General features: G+C 41.2%; 1 protein-coding gene across 3 annotated transcripts in view; it reads left to right on the top strand.

Annotated features, from left to right (window-relative positions):
* LOC144781483 (E3 SUMO-protein ligase ZBED1-like) overlaps nucleotides 1–19253 on the top strand; it is an 86063-nt gene extending 66810 nt beyond the window's left edge. For all 3 annotated transcript variants that reach the window (XM_078660360.1, XM_078660358.1, XM_078660359.1), the window contains one exon: nucleotides 15287–19253. In XM_078660360.1, coding sequence (XP_078516486.1) covers nucleotides 15364–17499 — 2136 coding nt within the window. In that variant the 5' untranslated portion in view covers nucleotides 15287–15363 and the 3' untranslated portion in view covers nucleotides 17500–19253. The remainder of the gene's footprint in view (nucleotides 1–15286) is intronic.
* Nucleotides 19254–19738: the final 485 nt, after the last annotated feature.

Below are 19738 nucleotides of genomic sequence, written 5' to 3'. Positions count from 1 at the left end.
TCCCAAGTTGCGAAGACTTCTCGGCTTTCTTCAAGCAAAAGAACAACACTATAAGAAGCGATCTCATCAAGGATGTAAGTCGATTCGCCGGCTCCATATGCATAACTAACACTCATGCTAAAAACAACGCTTCATGGACGTCCTTCGACACCTATTCCGAAGAATCAATTCACAAGCTGCTGGTCACCTTGAAACCCGCCAATCATCACACAGACCCCCTACCTGCCAATGCTGTTAAAGTCCTCACCCCCCCTGTTCCTCCCACTCTGGACTAAAATCATCAACTGTTCCCTGCAACAAGGGCTCATCCCAGATTCCCTCAAGATTGGGCAAGTCACGCCTATACTCAAGAAACCCACAGCTGACCCGGCCGACCTAAACAACTATCGTCCTATCACCAATATCACCACTCTAGCAAAACTGTTAGAAAAATGCGTACAACTCCAACTGACAAAACACATTGAGCAGTTTGACCTCCTCAACTCCCACCAATCCGGATTCAGAGCAAAGCATAGCACGGAAACGGCCATGACACACATAATAGATGATGCCCTCCAAATCCTTGATCACAATGAGTCTTGCCTCCTCATCCTTCTTGACCTCTCTTCAGCATTTGATACGGTCAAACACGAGAATCTACTGGAGCTCCTAAATACCAGAATGGGCATATCCGGGACGGTTCTCAAATGGTTCACGTCCTTTCTGCACAACCGTTCGCAGAGGTTCAAGATCAACAACGCACTGTCCTCGCCTGTGCCAGTAACACTGGGCGTCCCGCAAGGTTCCTCCCTATCCCCCACATTGTTCAACCTCGTCATGGAACCACTCACCACCTTGCTTCAATCTTCTAAGGTACATTTCCATATGTACGCCGATGACACTCAGCTCTACCTCAAGCTTCAATCCCCTGAAGACATCAAACTGTTGAATGCCACACTAAGAAACACCCAAGCTTGGCTGGCCGAAAATCACCTCAAACTAAATGCTCTGAAAACTGAGTTCCTTCTGATCTCTCCTCCTGCGAAAAAGGCCATCACCCAAACCTGGCTCAATCATCTAACCGCACTCAATGTCCAACCCACCATCGTGGACTCAGCGAAATCCCTTGGCATCACACTGGACTGCAATCTCGACATGCAGCAGCATATTACCATAGCAACTAAAGGAGCCAACTTCCAAATCAACACGCTGAGAAAACTCAAACCCTTCCTACCACCCAAGGACTTCCAAACTGTGGTACAAGCCTTAGTCATTCCTCGCATAGACTACGGAATTGTGGCTCTCAGCGGGCTCCCCCTGACAACAACGGCTCCCCTAAGAGCCTCCCTTAACGCGGCCGCGAGACTCATCACTGGCTCAAGAAAACACTCGCATATATCCCCTGACTTAAAAACCCTGAACTGGCTGCCTATTGAAGCCAGAATTCAGTTGAAAATTGCCTGTATGACACACTCGGCCGTACACCACAAGGCACCCAACTACCTCTCTCATAAGCTGACCATATCAGGAGGCTCAAGATCCAACAGAAGCACAAACACTCTCCTCCTGAAACCACGGAGATTCCGGAAGGAAAAAACATACAAACGCTCCTTCTCTGGAATGGCACCTAGGATCTGGAATGCACTCCCACCAGAAACCAGGCTTATCCCGTCCACTATACTCTTCAAGAAAGAGGTGAAGGCCATCCTTATGGCTAAATACACCTGAACACTATTGATACTGGAACAATGACAGTATTTGGCCCCCACATTATCGGCTGGATGAATATTTATCTATGTCAGTCCATTTTTGTCTGCTTCTGGATCTAATTCATTGCACGGATGCTATACTATTGATTTCCAACTTGTCTATTGGATTGTACACAAGGACTTGAGTGCCTCAATAACCTGCAACGCACCCACTACTGACTACTTCTTTGCTCTCAACATTGTGTTTACTCACCCTCTGGGGTGCTATAATCTTATCCGTTTAGACATTGTACTGCTTCCATTTTATTGTTTCTTGATTGTTATTACTCTGTATACTCTTGTATGACTGATACCCTATTTTTTGCATCTCACTGTCTACGGAATCTCATATTGATTTAAGAGTCTTGTTTATCCTACCTACTGTTTCTGTAAAGCGCTCTGATATCTGCAAAGATCTTGTTCGCGCTATATAAAACTTTAAAAATAAAATAAATAAATAAATAAAATAAATAAATGTACAGTTCAGCTACCCGGAATACTTCTTCCAACAAGAAGTCATAGACCCATCTTACAATAAACAAACAAACAGAGTCCATTCTGAATGTGGGTCCCACTATTCCACGAGACGGAGAATGACAGGCCCTGTTTTTAAGTATTCTTAAGTTGATTTGTAGAATAAGAAGTGTATCTGCTTCCGATCCAGCTTTGCCCTGTTCTGTTGCATGAAAGGTAATCTCCCCTTTGCCCAACTGGACTATCCAAACGTAAGCATTGGCGTCTAAACTTTCATATTACCAGACTAAGCATTACATCATTTTTGTTGCTAGGGCTGGGTGGCCAACTAAGAGCAAGGAAAACAATATATTTAGGCACCAGAGATGATATTGATCCCATGCACTAGAGAAGGCTACACTCCTAGGCTCTATCGAATGTGCACTTGCCATACAGTGCAGTTGGCAGTGCTCCCAGGTAGCCCAACAGTTTTTCTGCCAAGCAGTAGACCTGATAAGGCTCAGAAGAAAAAGAAACCACATCTTCTATACACTGAAGAAAGTTAAGCATCACACATATTGAGATTGCAGTACTTCCAAGGATTGCGTACGGCTGTATTTTCTAGAGGTGAAAGAGATCGGTGCTTCCCCAGTCATACACATCTTTATGGACCTTATTAGACCCTTAAATTGCAAAACACTGATTACTTTTTTAAAATAGCAGTATTTGATGTCCCAAGGCAACCGCCCAGTGGGACTGCTTTGCTGTAGTCTCACCAACAACATAATCCTACTGTATCCGACAATATAAAAGTCTTTCATTAAACTCTTTGGAAATGCTTAACTGGCTTGAGAATTGAGCTTCTATTATTACAAAACACTTCCTACCATTAGTCCTTTACTCCCAGAGGAGAGAACATTTCCAGTCATTGAATACACTAGCATTACATGCGCCTTTTCAGTAGCATGTTATATTTCACTTCCATGGAAGAATTACCACAATATGCAGTGTGTGGGTGAATCTGCGTCATCTGAGTATGCTCATTAGTCGAGTTAATAGAGATAAATAGGTTTCAGTAAGTACAACCCAGGTTCTCTTTTTTTGTAGCCTGGCCTGGGTGACAATGCAGTGCCCCATGAAAGCTGGTGTTCATACATACATACTATTACAACATGCCATTAATTTATAAAGAACTTCAATGTCACGACTAGTTTAAAATGATGTTAATACAAAAGAATAGCCAACATGAAGAAAAATGGGTTAAAAATATGTATAAATGATAACATGAACATGCAATGGATAAATACATTATACTCAAGCTTAACTAAGAATAAAAAATAATGAAACTTGGTGCCTCTAAAAATGATTACTAAAAAGTGTATAATCAAATCCAATGAAAATACAAAGATAGTGAAACACATCACCATTGAAAATTAAGAGTAAAATAGGCCATTAAAGCATGAAATATCAGCAATAATAAAATAAACCCCAATAAAAATTTTGATAAAGAGTATTATGATACAAATTCATTTAAAAATCCCAAATTATAGAAAATACTTATTTATGTACATTGTTTTGCTATAGCACCGTTTTACCAGTTGGTCTTAGAGGGCTATAACAGTGGGGACCAAGATAGAGCTGAATTTAGAGAACATGCAGTCAGACAATTACCATTATAACAACCGGTAGCTGTATTCTATTTTTGTTCACAAGAGGGTACACGTGCAGAGATAGCATCAGTCATATGCAGCTCTCTTACTCATAAGGTCCAGAGCAGAACAAAGTTGCATCTAGAAACCGTGATTCGAATTTTGCTTCTGAATCTGAATTTTGAGCCACTTTTCAACTAGAAGTGCATTTCTCTGGGTCAAATTTTATAGTTGAGTTAAAAGAGAGATTTAAATTAAAGAAACTCTTTGAAATCTTTGCGGCAGATTTTTCAGCCACACAGTTGGAAATAATTGTAGCTGTTGTATTGTCTGTGTTTCTTTAATTGAATTCATGATGTCATGATTCAGCAAGTATCACAGTCACTGTTTAGAATGTTTGGATTTGTTATTAATAATACTCAGAGATCGCTGACCCATAAGAATTGCCAATAAACTAAATCCTTCATTGTGTCTCTGCTTCTGCTATTTGACAATATCGACTAGTGGAAACTGGAGCTGTGCAATGTGGTGGCACATGGTAGAAGAATCAGCCAAGTTGGAAATTGAATGAAGTATTGAATATTCTCACGGTGCTCTGCGGACCCTGGGACGACAAAAAGAAACATAAATTACATCACAGCTCGAGTGTAAATCAGTGCACACATGAATGAGCATGTGCAAGAAAGCAGTTTCCCAGCACGAGAGCCAGGCGAATGAGCTAGGAAAAAATGACACTCGTGCGAAAGTACATGAAGACGCACACACAAAAGTACAACAATACGTATCAGAACAAGTCTGTACATATTCGCATAGCAGAGCCAGACCAACCGGGTAATCATAAGCACATATGCACACATCTACCAACACACAAATGTAGCAGAATCAGAACAAGTATGTGAAAGTATGTGAGTGCGCAGAAAGAAACTTGTGGCAGCTCAAAGGATAAAAAACTAACAGTTAAAGCTGAATACAAGCAAATAAAGCATACAAAATTAAAGAATAGTTGAAGCAGAATTTAAGTCTGTTATAATTTACGAATGTATAAATGATTATTAAAAGAAGATTAAAAAAAAGACAAAGGAAGACGCAATAAATATAGAAACAATGGCATTGCCACCGAAGTCAGAATCATTTACACAGACTACGTCCCATACAATAGGAAAGTGGCATACTGAAACACATGGCATTACAAGTGCAATATTTAGAAGACCACCACTATTTGATATGTCGGACACAAAAAATTTAGAAGCAAGATGGGGAAAATGGTTACCCTGATTTAAACATCATTTACGAGCAACTTCTTGAAGACCCACAGACAATCAGATACAAGATCATCTCTTTTTAAATTAAGTCTGAGATGATGTAGAAGAACTACTAGCGCCGTAATCTTCTAGGTCAAACAAGAACATATGATGGCAGAATTAAAATGTTTAAATGAGTGATTCGATCCTGAGAGAAACATTGATTATGAAAGGTACATATTTAATACTTCGTGTCAGAGAAAAAATGAAATGCTAGATGGTTTCATAAATGTCTAAGAAAATTGGTGGCTCACTATGATTTGCATAGGTTTTCTATAAGGATTTGACAATAATTATGCAATGAGCCAGAACTGAAACGAGCTGATACATAGAATAGACATGGAGAAATAAAATTGTTGAATGAAACTGACCGAGAAGATATGTTTATTTTATTTATTTATTTATTTTAAAGGTTTTATATAGCGCTGGCTAGACCCAGAGGTATCAGAGCACTTTACAGGAGTGCAATGAGGTACAGTAATTGATGCATTTGTTCAAGAACATTGCCATACAAACAGGAAATGCAGATAAATACGAGTGCTATTTACAAGAGTACAATGATAAGCTCATGTGAGTAGAGTGTGATTAGATTAGGGTGGGTGTGAGGGAGTGAAAAAGAAAAGGAAAATGAGGGAGATACAGAGACTGGGAGATTAGAGGAATAGGGGAGTGGGAGATTAGAGGGAGGCCTTGCTAGAGTCTAGATGTCATACTTGAAGGTCATACAGGGAGGGTGGTATGGGGAGGGGAAGTAGTAGCGTGAGGGAGGGGAGTTAGAAGGAAGAAAGGGGAGGTGAGAGAGTTGGAGGGCAAGAGAGGGGAGCCTGATGAGGTCAAGAGCGGGAGACGGTGTCTGAGGTAGGTATTATTGACCCCAATATTTGTTGAGGAGAAACAATTTGAGGTCTCTTTAGAAGTTGATGTAGTAAGGGTTACAGCGTAGGTTTTTTTAGGCGGGGAGTTCCAGATGGAAGGAGCGTTTCCAGAGACGGATCGAGCCTGTGTGCTTTTCTTTTTTATCAGAGGGGGAATAAGTATGAGGGCGTTGGTACTCCTTGTCAGGTGCAGCCTGCTTTGTGGAGTTTGTCTGAGAGGTAACGTGGGGAGTTTTGGTGAAGTGCTTTATGCGTGATACATGCAATCTTGTAGGTGGATATGTCTTCGATGGGAAGCATTTGAGTGTTTTAAGTTCAGGGGAGATGTGGTTGAACCGTTTGTAGTTAAAGATAAGTCTCGCAGCTAGGTTGAGAAAAGGTTTGAGAGGTGCAAGATTGACTTCAGGTGTTCCAGCGAGAATTACCATAGTCTATTCTAGACAGGACTAGCGATTGGACAACAGTTTTAAAGTCATCGGCCGGGATCAAGGGTTTAATTTTTTTGAGATGGCAGACAGTGAAGAGTGGTCCTTTGGCTGTGGTTTTTATGTGGGAGGAAAGAGTAAGTTTATAATCAATGGTAATGCCTAGGGACTTAACTGAGTTGGTAGTGGTGAGAGAGCAGTTGAGGGAATTAAGGTCGGATATCCAGTTTTGTATGGGGAGAGGGTTGTTTTTAGGGGCAAAGAGAATGATTTCGGGTTTTTTTGGGTTGAATTTAAGATGATTGTGGTGGAACCATGACTGGATCTTGGACAGGGTGTCATTGAGGTGTAGGACATCAAAGTGGGCTTTAATTTTATAGTAAAGTTGGGTGTCGGCATAGAGGTGGTAATTGATTCCTGCTCGTTTGAGAATGAGGGTGAGTGGTTCCATGAAGTGGTTGAAGAGCGCGGGAGAGAGAATGGATCCCTGGGGTACACCGAGGGCGATTGGAGTGGGGTTAGAAAGACAGTTCTCGATTTTGATTTGTTGGGTTCTGTGTTGGAGAAAGGAGGTGAACCATTTGAGGACATGGCCATTGAGGCCAAAGCGGATTTTGAGAGTGTTAAGTAAGGCAGAATGGTAAACAGTATCAAAAGCCGCGGAGAGGTCGAGGACAATGAGTAGGGAGGACTCACAATTGTCAAGTGAGTGACGAATGTCATCCACTATATTGAGCATGGCTGATTCTGTGCTGCAACCTTTTCTGAAGCCGGATTGCAGTGAGTCAAAGAGGTCGAACATGTTGATGTGATTGTCCAGTTGGAGCAGGGCGCACTTTTCAAGGGCTTTGGAGAGAAGAGGGAGGTTACAGATAGGTCGGATGTTATTTAGGTCATTGGGATCAGCGTTGGGATTTTTGGGGATGGGTGTGATTTGACCCAGTTGGAGGGAGGCGGGAACACACCCGGTGGTGAGGGATGCGTTTGGGAACACACCCGGTGGTCAGGGATGCGTTTATAATGGTGGTCCAGAGAGGGGCAATAATATGTTTAAGGTCTAGGACAAGGTTAGAGGGCATAGGGTCTATGGTGTGAGAAGATGGTTTGAGTTTAGAGATTATGTTATAGACTTCATGTTCCGTGACAGGGTGAAAATTATGCCAGGAGGCGTTCTTTTTTTGTTGCTGGGGAAGAAAAGGGTTGGATTTTGGTGGGAAGGTAACGCATGAGGGGTGGGAGGGGATCTGGGGAGGATTAGATGGGGCTGGAGGATCAGGGGGAATGTCATAGGAAGGTAGTGGGTTGGGGAAGGAGGAGTTTAAGAGGAAGGATTGATCAATTTTGGTGACTTTATCATAGAAGACATTTGCAATTACTTCGCATTTCTTATTAGTGGCTATCAGCTTAAGGGGGCAGAGGAAGTTTGGTTTTTGACAATGCTGAATAGTTCTCTAGGTCTATTTTTGGCCCTATCAAGCTGTGTGCGGAAGAAGGAGGCCTTTTCATTGAGCATGTGTTTTTTGTTATTGGACCTAGCGGATCGGAGGAGGGCTAGATGGGAGGGGGATGGGTGTTGCCTCCAGGTTCTTTTGGCCTGCCTAAGGGAGCGTCTTTCGTTGTTAAGATCAGAGTTGAACCAGGATTTGGAAGGTATGTTTCTTTTGGGTTTTTAGTTTGGGAGGTGCCACTTGGTCTAGGACCACAGTAACTGATTTATTATAGTGCTCAGTGAGGGTATTAGCATTTTGGGAGAGGGGAGTTAGCAGGAATTGGGCTTTGAGCTTCGTTTCTAGCTCGCCAGGGGGGATAAGATGGAGATTTCTGGTCAATTACTTGTGTTTGATGTTTTTGGCTTGGAGTGGAGGGGCTGTAGTGGTGATAGTGAAGAGGATGAGGTGATGTTCGGACCAGTCAATTGGGATGATGTTGGAAAGGGAAGCTAAATCATTATTAGTGATGATGGCATCAAGAGTAGACCCCTTGGTGTGTGTTGGGGAGTGACAGATTTGTTTAAGGTCACGGATCTCCATAGGATCCATGAGGAGGTTAACAGCAGGATCTTTGATATCATTCCAGTGGAGGTTGAAGTCTCCAAGGAAGAGAGTTTTTGAGTTGGACAGTGATGAATGAGTGAGGAGGTCTGAAAGTTCCTCAGCGAAGGGAAGGGATTCGCCCGGAGGGTGGTAGATATTGTGGAGGCGAATGGGTTTGGCGCCCTGGATTTTAAGTTCGGCTCTGAGGTATTCAAACGTGGCAGGGTCAGAGTTCTTGACAAGCGAGAGTTGAAGTTTGTTTTTGAAGATGATAGCTAAACCACCTCCAATTTTATCTAGTCTATCTTTTCTAAGTATGGAGTAACCGTGGGGGATAGTAGGTCAAGGATAGATGTAGAGTGGGCCTTGAGCCAAGTTTCCGTAAGGAAGGCAATATCAATGTCTTCGCAGAGAATGGTTACAGCTATTTCAGTCGCATGCCTGACAGCTGAGCGGCAGTTTTCCAGCATGCATGTGAGGGGTTTTGGGTTGTTTATGGGGGAAGGGCATGTTTGGATAGTGGTAAGTTGTGTTGAGGGCCTGGGTGAGACGGGGAGGAAGGGGTTCTGCTTGTCCCCAAGATCACAGGAATGGCAGATTGAGGGGAGTGCGGTTCAATTGGATATTTAGGGAGGTAGTAGTTACAAAGTTCGAGGAGGTCAGAGGAGGAGAGAAGGTTCAGGGCACGGTGGGGTCAATTGGAGCAGTTGCAGTGGGAGAGGGTTCTCCACTGTAGAGGGTTGGAGTTGTTTTGTGAGTCAGGGTTTGGGGAAATCGTGCGGTTAAGGTGGATTTCAGAGGAGAGGGAGTTAAAATCTTTCTTGAGTTGAGAGAGTTCAGAAGACAAGGAGAGAACTTTCTTGAGCTGAGAGAGTTCAGACGCCAAGGTCAGAAGATAGCTGTTGATGTTAGCTAAGGTCTGTGCTAAATTCGGATCAGAGTTATCCAAGGAGAGCGGACTGTGGAGTGTTAGGTTTGGGAGCTCAGGGGGGTGGTGGAGAGACGTTCTCAAGTTGGTGGACGGAGGGATGGCCGTGTAAAGGGTGTCCTGAGATGGCAAGGGGTCTTGAGGGGGTACAGGTGAAATAAAATCCTGGATAATAACATCTTGGCTAAGGGGTGGAAGGTATTTAGGAGAAGGTGAGATAGGAACAGGCTGTCGAATAATAGGAATATCGGGAGGAGGGTGCTGGAAGGGGGAAGTGAAGGAGTGGGTGTGTCTAGAGGTGGGTGGGGAGAAGTCATAAGAGAGAGATAGGGTTTGGGAAACGGTATGCTATTGAGGTGTTTGGATGAGGGAGGGTTGCTAGCAAGTGGGGGTAATTGGATTATTCGGTTTGAGAGTCATCACATATAGTAAAAGGGCCTGTAGGGTGAGGGGTTGGGGACAAGGAAGGGGAGGGTGAGAGGACGTCAATCTGCTAGGGGGGTGAAAAGTTTGTAGGTGGGATGGAAAGAAGGTCGGATAAGGTGCCGAAGTGTTGTTCAAAGATGGTGAGATGGTTTTCAGAAGCTGGGATTAGGATATTACCGGATTTGAAGATGGAAATGTCTGTTTCGCCAAGGAAAGCCGGGGAAGGGGAGGTGGACATTTTGAAGCCATATGGGATTTTGCATGATTTAGTAATGGGGAGGTGGCGGAGAAAGATGCTTTTACATTTGGAGGGACGTTTGGAGTAAAAAATTTAGTTGTTTTTTAATATGGAGGAGAGACTAAGGTAGTTATCGACAAATAGGGTTTCATGATGACCAATAAGTAGTTTGTGTTTAAAGTTTTTCTTAGCGTTTTTGGAGAGATTGGGAGGGTAGAGGATGGACCAAGAATTCGGGCCATGTCTAGTGATGGGTGAGTCCTGTGGGTGGATTCTGTAGTCTGTTATGATGGGGTGTGTGTGAGGGGGCATGGTATTGGATTAAGGAGGCTAGGGGGGGGAGAGGGTGGAGGAAGGCTAGAAGTGAGACGTAGTGAGGTGTGGGGGCCAAAGTAGGAGCGGGCGAAAGCGATCGAGTAGACTAAGAAACCAGAGGGGGAATCGAGTAGGAGGATAGTATTAGAAGGAGGAGATGCAGTAAGTCAGGGTCAGGTGGGCTAATCAGTCAATGCACATATAGGGCAACTTGGACAAGTATGGGAACAGGTAGGAAAGAGGGAAAGGAAGAGGGATCGAGAATCGGAGTCAGGTGACAGATGGGCTAGTCAGTCAATGCACATTTAGGAGAAATTGGAGAGGTGTATGAGCAGGTAGGAATAAGGGGAGATAAGAGGGGTCGGAGCAAGGGGATAGGAGAGGAGGTATAATCAAAGAGGGACAGAAAGAGACATTGCAAGCAATATGTAAAGCATGTGATAACTTACAGTCATAGCCAATAGAAGTCATGTCATGGTCAAATTCGCTGGAAAAAATCTAAATTACAAGATGTACTACAAGTGTGGACTAACAGTTCTGCATACAGGAGTATGTCTAGCGCAAAATCAAAAAATTTAACAAATTTGGAAAATATACCCATTTTTTTAACTGTTCATAAGAGGAAAGGCTTTATTAAGCTTAGAAAACGTAGCACTTGGAAAAGAAATAAAAAAGAGCTAATATGCCAGGCAAATAGACAAGTGAAAGAAGCTGAAGAAATATCCCCAGAGAGAAAAATCATAGAACATCTCTACATGTTGGAAGACAAAACCAAGAAGGAGAATTAATTTTGTTGAAAGGAATAAAATGAAGAAAATGGCACCAGTACAATTGAAAATTGGGCAACATCAAACAACTTTTGTATTCAACAGTAGAGTAACCTGTAACATCATGTGTGTGACATAATACAAGAAGACGGTCAATAAACATCCACTTACACTATCCAATATTAACATATATTGATGAGTCCCACAATCTAGGAGAAATCTAGGGACATTTGAAGAAACAACATATGATCATGTCACATCTCTAGAAGAGATGCATGTGTTGAGAGGCTAAGTGCCAGCTCCTTGTATATTAGGTGATGTTACTGCACAAATTATGGGTCTAGCCTTCACAGCTTATAGGATCACCGAACAATACCAATTAATGAGTCGATTTTGACTACAGTTTTAAGGGCTTGAAGAATCTGAAACTTCTTAAATAACTGTACATGTAAAAAAAATTAGGAAAACCCGAAGCACTTAATCACCAAAGAGTGGCAGTCTATTTCCAAAAGAAAGTGAAAGACAAAATTAAGATTCTTTTGGATCAGGATATAATAAATCCAATATGTTAACTAAATCTATGGGTGTCCTCAATTCTGGCAGTTCCAAAGATAGGGATGAACTAGATTTGCATATGTGTCGTTATGCGAATACTAAATACTGCCATTGAAGAAGAGCAACACCCTGGGGGTGCTACAGGCAGATATGATAAGTTACTTAAATGGAGCAATAGTGACAAACAGCCACAACACATTACGATTTTTTAAACACATTTAGGAGTATTTTAATACAAGAGACTGAATTTTAAAATATCGTTAGCAGCTGAGAATTTCTAAAGACAGTCAGAAAGTAATTAGGCCAGTAAAAAACAACTTAAATTATAGTGAGGACATCCTAGTTTTTGGGAAGACTCTAGAAGAATATGTCAATAAATCATTTCACGTGTGTGTGCAACGTATGGAAGCGGGTTTAACACTAAATGCAGGGAATTGTGAAGTCTGCAAAGGGGAACTGATATTCTTTGGTCATATATTTTCATGTAAAAGAATGAGACCTAATAAAATTGAGACCACTCGTAAGATGATGGAATTGCTAGATATGTTTGAGGTACATTCTTTACTTGGATTAAGGAGGTATTGCACCCAATATATAGAGCAATTTGCTACAATTATTATTTTAGCAGTGAGAGTTGACTAAAAAGGGACATATGTTCAAGTGGAATGAGGAACGTGACACAGCATTAAATGAAATAAAGGAAAATATGGCTTACTTTGACCTGCAAGTGTGTACGGTCTTGGCGGTAGACTCTAGTGTAGTTGGTTTAGGAGTGATATTGGCACAGCATAAACCTGCAGCGGTCCATGCAGGTAACAGCAGTGGGGCGGTGGGGCCGCGTGGGGGGAGATTTCGAGGGGCGATGCAAGGGGAAATTATTTATTTATTTAATTTTCCCTCTGCATCGTCCCGTGAAAACCCCCCCACCCGGCCTACCGCCCCGCCGCTGTTACCTGCATGGACCACGGCTGGCATAAATCTGGAAAAGACTCACCTCAACAAATGATATCACAAGCCACAGCATGACAGTAACAAAAAAGGCATACACTCAGGCAGAGAAGGTAGGTTTAGATGTTGTGTGGATTTGCAAGCATCATCATTTATTCTTGTATGGAAAGCCATTCACGATAATTGCAGACCACCAAACACTTGTTTCAATGTATGGAAATCCACCTAGAATAGAAAGGTGGAGAATGAGGCTCATGGATTATGATTTTAGAATAAACATTAAAAGAATACATTCTAGAAGACTGCATATTGCATCATCCACTAACTAATCTTGATTGCAAGTGTTCAATGGCAGAACAATATATTTACTTTAATATGAAGGAATTAGCTACCGAAATCATAACAATAGAAATGTCATAAAAGGCTATGAAGAAAGATACCACCTTACAAAAAGTGATTAAAACAAATAAATGGAGTTGTGCTAACTCTGCAACTAAATTTAAAGAAGTGGCAAGGAGTAATGAAATGTTAGCATTCAAATATATACAAGAGGAGCTGACAGTCTGCAGGTAGAATGTGAGGCAAAAGAATTGTAATATTGCAAGCTTTAGGGAAAAACATAGACTAGCAATTATGAAAGTAATATGGGTATTCTTATCTACAAAACACTGCTGAGAGAAAAGTTATGGTGCCAGGTTTGCATTTTTTGGTTTAGCACACTGTGCATTGTCAACTGTATCATACTGTTGAAAAACAAAATCCAGCTGTGAAATTGATAATAAAAAATCTCCCAGAATATTTGTAATCATCAGTGGCTGTTTTTTTTTATGGACCAACTGGATCAGTTTGCTCCCTTTTAATTATATTGTTACTCTCACTGAGTATTCACTATTTCCTGTGGTTCAACAAATATTTTCAATTTTTGCTTTGTCAGTACTTTGAATCCTGGATGAAATATTTGCAGAGGTTGGTGGTACCAACAACACTCAAAAAGGATAATGGCCCACCATTTAATAGAACCAAGTTTAGGCATTTTGCACAATATCTAGGGGGCTAATCTATAATTTGGCAGATGGAGGTTTGGCAGTCAGGGCGATAGAGTACATTTCTTAGTCACCTTGACACACACTAAATTATAAAATGACCGCCAAGCTGGTGGTCATTATTAAAGCATAGCCAGAAACCGCTAACATGTCGGTTGCTATCAATGTTCCAGTTTGACTCACAGCTCTGTCAAGCATGACAGAGCAACACAACGCTTTTCCTTTGATTTTTTTTAATCCCAAAGCAGGATTTTCTGTTTGAAAATAAGAAAGACTGCTTCTTTCACCCTGAGAGTCCTGTCCCATAGCGATGGGACAATTTGTAGTTTTCTCTGCCCACTAGGGTTTTCCTGGCAGGTGCTAGGCAGTGAAAACGAATCTCTAATTCCACCCATCTAAATTAGGTAGGTGGGTGGAGCCCGTTTGTCTCCGTCCTCATTAAACCAAAGGTTCACTTGCATTTAAAATGGCCAGTCGGACCACAGTCTTGGCGGTACGGATCCTCTATCACCGTTGCAACAGAGTATCCATACCGCCAAGATATAAATCAGACCCCAGGTATCAATTATAGGATGCACCTTTAGAATAGGTCACGTGGCCATTATTTAGGTAAATCTGTCAGAGACTAAGCCCTGGCTAGAGTTGTTCCAAGCTATCAATAACATTAAATCCTTTACAAATAAACCTATGTCTTCTAACTATGTATTTCTAATAAGTGACAGCCACATCTCAATAAACTGCATAGTTCCATGAGGCATAACTAACAGCAGTTTATTTCCAGCGAAGATGTCATATCATACAGCTGTTGTGGGTCCACAAAGGGAAGATCATCTTTTAAGTGGAAATTCTCGTGTAGTTCTAATAGGCTTGTTTTAAAGTATCACGTTTCTGTCCTTCCAATCTGAATATTACTATTAGGGCCTTTTATTTGAAGGACACTTATCGTTCACAAAGTTCTGTTTAAATGGAAGAGGTCAACACTGTGCTTTGTTATTGACCAACATGTTTATTGTAAACTTGCTATACCTTCAGGACGTCCAGTTCAGTTCCAGTTCTGTTCCTTTCACAATAGAGACTATCCCTCAAATAACAAACCGTGATTAAGGCTAGTGCTCGATTAGGAAGTGGTTTGATAGCAGAACTTTCACTGGGGCACATGAGAAGGAGATTGTCTCATTATAATAACTTGGAATTACCATTAGAAACTCTACAATACTCAGTAAAAAAGTGACTGGGCATCTTTCACCACTTGCTGCAGCTACACTTACTTAGACAAGCTAAATACAATAAAGAGGTGTTTCTTATATTCTTCAGCAGCTACCCATGATTAGCAGTTCTCCCACGGTATTTCCCAAGTTGCTACACAAGAGAACTCTGTAATTAATGTATGTGTTTTGTTAAAAATTTGATGAAACCAGTGTATGATTTGCAGTATGTTTAGAAAATGTTACAACAGTAAAATAGAATATGGAAATTTTTTTGAAGTGGGGATTTTCGTTTGGGTAGTATGAAATTTACTTAGTTTTGATAATCGCTTACATAGAAATGCAATGATGGAAAATTCACACGCATCTCATTGTAAATTCTTTTTATTTTTTTATAGCGACCCAGATTTTGGAAAATCAGGATCTGCCAGATCATCAATCTGAATATGAGGATTCATTGCATATTGAACAGCCAATGTCCAATGCAACAGAGCAGGAGTGGAGTTGCCAAGGTCAATTGCTCTATAATGCCGATAGACCGGAATCGGAGAGGGTTGTTTTGAACACATTCGCAGATGATGATCAACAGGCCTCCATGTCTTATGCTGGTAGCAATTATGAAGAAGTGCGTTATAACCAGCATCCAATTTATGAATACTATGAAAAGGTTGCTACTACTAGTGGGACCTGTAGCACTGATAGCAGCATAGAGTTCAGATGCAAGTGCTGTGGTGACACTAAGAAGACCATCATTAAAGTGAAAGGTTCCACCACGAGTAATCTTCTCAGGCATATTGAACGTGCTCATCATTCAAAGTATGTCATATTTCAAAAGGCCCACAAAGCATACCACGCAGCAAAATTGAAAGCAAGCCTAGCTCAGATGGGATCGCAACCAAAGCAAAAATTGATGGCGGTTTTTGTAAACAAGAAAAAAATTAAACCAAAAGAGAAAGAGGAGTTGGATGACGCACTCGCTTTAATGATAGCACAAGATTTGCAGCCTTTATCAGTGGTAGAAAATGAAGGGTTTCGTTCTTTTGTGAGAAAACTGAATTGCAATTATGATATCCCTTCAAGGAAGAGTTTGACATATTCAATCCTCCCAAAAATGCAAAGGTATGTCAAGCGTGAAGCTTTTTTCGAATTGGGAAAAGCAAATCAAGTCGCACTGACCTTTGATCTGTGGACCTTACCAGCAAATGATGCCTACTTGGCACTGATTGCTCATGTTCTTCAACAACCTACATGTGTTAGGAAACAGTTCTGTTTAGGAGTGAGGTCTTTGCCGGAACAGCATACTTCAGAGAATCTAGTAGAGCAGATCTCACTAATTCTACAGGAATTTAGTCTTCCCATGGAGCAAATCAGTTCTATAACAACAGATAATGGCAGTGTTGTTGTAAAGGCAGTCAATCTTCTTGGCCTCTCAGAAAAGCATGTTCGATGTATGGGACACTGTTTTCATCTCATTGTGACGGAATCAATAAAAGATGTTAGATGTGTGGACTACATTTTTGATAAGTGCCGTTCTATCAGTAAATACTTTAGAAACATTCCTGCATCTAGTCATTTACTTAAATATATGCAAACCCGAAATAAACTGCCTGAGACCAAGCTGAAAATAGATGTGAGCACTAGGTGGAACAGCATGTACGACATGGTAAAAAGAGTTTTAGAGCAGGAAATTTCCATCAACGACGCACTTGAAGCAGCAGCACAAATAAACGAAAGCCATTCCCCGAATATTCCACAGGCAGTGACAACAAATGAAGCCAGTATCCTAAAAGGCACTTTGGGAATTTTGGAGCCTTTTTTAATTGCCACTGAAAAACTATCAGGACAGGCATATCCAACATTGTCCATGGTAATTCCAATAATTACTGAACTGCAGGCATCACTGGTTGCTTTAATGGAACAGCACACATTAACCGAGAGCTCAGAAGGTGAGCATAATGGTGAAAAGGGGACTCAAAGCCAAGACGGAGGAACACAAGCTACTCAAAAAACAACTCCGAGCAATCACAATTCCATTATCAGATTGCTGTGTCAGACTGTTAAGGAGCTCACACATGTTAGATTCAAAAACATTGAAAACCATTGTATTTTGGGTAAGGCAACTATTTTGGATCCTAGATTCAAAACCTATGGTTTCCAAGAACAGTATGCAGCAGATAAACACGTAAAGCAATTAGATTTTGAACTTGAGCAGCTTTCTCCCAAAACATCATCAACGACAGACAACTCGGATTCTGGCCCTCCTCCGCCAAAAAGAAAGCCTGAAAGTGAATTCTGGAAGGTACTTTCTAAAAGGAAAGCCGAATCTGAAAAGGCAAAAAAATCAACTGCATCGGAATTATATGTGTACCTGGCTGAAGAAATAGAAGATTTCTCAATTGATGTCTTCTCGTGGTGGGGAAGGAACTCATTAAAATTTCCTCTACTTTCGCAATTGGCATTTAAATACTTGTGTGGTACTGCAACCTCTATACCTAGTGGACAGCTGTTTACTAAGACTGGTGACAATGTTACTAGTAGACGGGCTTGTTTGAAACCTAGTCACATGGAAATGCTGACCATGATCAAAACCAGTTCCGGACAGTGTCACTGAAAATCAACTTATAATATTGAATACATGTTTTCAAATGAACTAATAGCAGGGTTTTTTTTTTAAGATACACTTCCAGAAACCAACACTAGTGGCACCCTGGTCCACTCCAGATTTTATGAATTTAAAACTTCTCTACAGGCCTCCCAAACTATTAATGACGAGCACCACAAAGATCTAAAATTCTGCCACCCACTTCAATCCTGCATCATTATTGAAATCCCCCCTGGCTTCCGGTCAGAATCCAGATAAAATGTATGATTCGGTTAGTGAACTACAAGCACGAGCTGAGTCAACATGCCAAAATGAATCCAGACCACTGGGATTTTCGATCACGGGCATGTACGGAGATGGTGGCAGAAAACTCTCTATGCAAGTTCCCTCTCTGTGGAATCGACAATAACCCCCTCAAGCCGACCAACTACATAGCCTTTTCTGTCCCTCTGCAGTCAATCCCGTTAGTAGCCCACATGCTGACACCAACCAACACAAAATACGCTCTCATAAGTGTACTTTTAGCTCATACAGCCCATGTTGAGTGCTTTGCCATCCCTCTCTCACTGTAACCTTGGGGCCTTCTGTAGCCATTATTTAGTTTGCATCTGAAATGTTTCTATTTGTAGTGTTTACTATTCAAATCATGTAAAGAAAATGTATTTCTCACATAAGTGGAACTATTTCCTGGCCTTCAAGGATCTCCGAGGTTTATATTAGTTTTTTTTTTTGAAAGCTATATTTTAAATTAACCGTATTTATTTGAAGATTACAAGACGTACTAATTAGTCCCTGATTTTTCTCTCAGCCTGATGGGATGTTGCAGACTCCATTGTTCTACGGAGATCGGAGTGAGGGTAAACGTAGTACAGTACACATATGTATTGTACAAGGAATGCCACAAAGGCAGCAATGAAAGGCACAAGACCATTAGTAATGGAAACAAGGAAACTGTGTTGAGGGACCTTCCAGCAAATGGACCAGAAGCTACCAAAATAAACTCTTTTTTTTAATTGGTATTTGGAATTATAACACTAATGAACAGATTGGCTTCTCAAAATTTAGAATGTATGGGTTCTAGACATTTAAATGTGTTTATGTTTCAAGGTACATTTTTATGCTACTCATGCAGGATAAGTGAGTTCCGCGCTCTCTTAACGAACGAGCCATACATGTTTTGCCACAAATGCAGCCTCTGAGCCATGAATGTATTTCCAGAAAACCCAAGCTTCTTTCTCCAAATGTTGATACTGAGTTCTATTGAAATCAAGATAGTTTGCATCCATTTTTTCCCCAGTGTTCTCCTACTCCTGGAGACCTGGAATGTTGTGAACTTGATGTCAAGCAGACACATATTTTTTTTAATGTATACAACAAAAAGGCATTGAATAGTCTGCTACGCTGTTTGGCTTCTTCGGTTGGGCTTCACTGTGTCTTCTGCTAGGTCCGTACTAAAGACTTCCATTAATGGGCGAATAGCTGCATGCATTGCTGTTGAGGACTGGGTCGAAGCTGTACGCCCTATTACTCGTGCTAACGCCACCAAAACTAACAGTGTCAGTGGCATATCAAAATGTTATGCCAATTTGTGGGAGGCTGCTCTTTAGGCTACACCAGCTACACCAGCTACACCATGCACCTTTTGTAAGCACTAATTCTGTATACTGTGCTAAAACATGTTTTTGCTTTTTAAATATTAATACATGCATGTTAAGAAATTATATATTTTTTGAAATGTTACTGAATTCTGTAATGTATTATAATGTACCACATTTTTATATTGAAGCACGGTTCAGAATAAATTGCTTTTGAATTTTAAAGAGGTCTATCATACTTTCAGATGATATATCTGTACAGCTTAACCTTACCAGCAGTAAAGTAATTACAATATGGTATACACCTGATGGGTGGCTGTTTATATGCACATTTTGTGTGTTTTCGTTTTCCCATGTCTGAACCATTTAAATCCTTACATATAATTGAGCTGAGGCTCCTTGTTTATTTTAGAGTCAAACATTTTTATTGTGTGGAGAAGCAACGTAATACACAGCCCAGCTGCCTACATCAACTTGCCGGCAGGGAGTACTCTCGTAGCAATTACACAGCGTCTGGGCCCGCAGCCCGGAGGGCGATCCCGCGTAAAAGAGCAAAGCTGTAAGAGCAACCTTTCAATGCTTTAGCCACCACTTTTAATAGAAAACAAACATAAGACACAAAAAAACCCCCACCATCCCCCTATACCCCCCAC

This window comes from Lissotriton helveticus, chromosome 9 (genome assembly GCF_964261635.1).
Source record: "Lissotriton helveticus chromosome 9, aLisHel1.1, whole genome shotgun sequence".
Lineage (NCBI taxonomy): Eukaryota > Metazoa > Chordata > Amphibia > Caudata > Salamandridae > Lissotriton > Lissotriton helveticus.
This window is presented reverse-complemented; position numbering and strand designations above follow the sequence as displayed.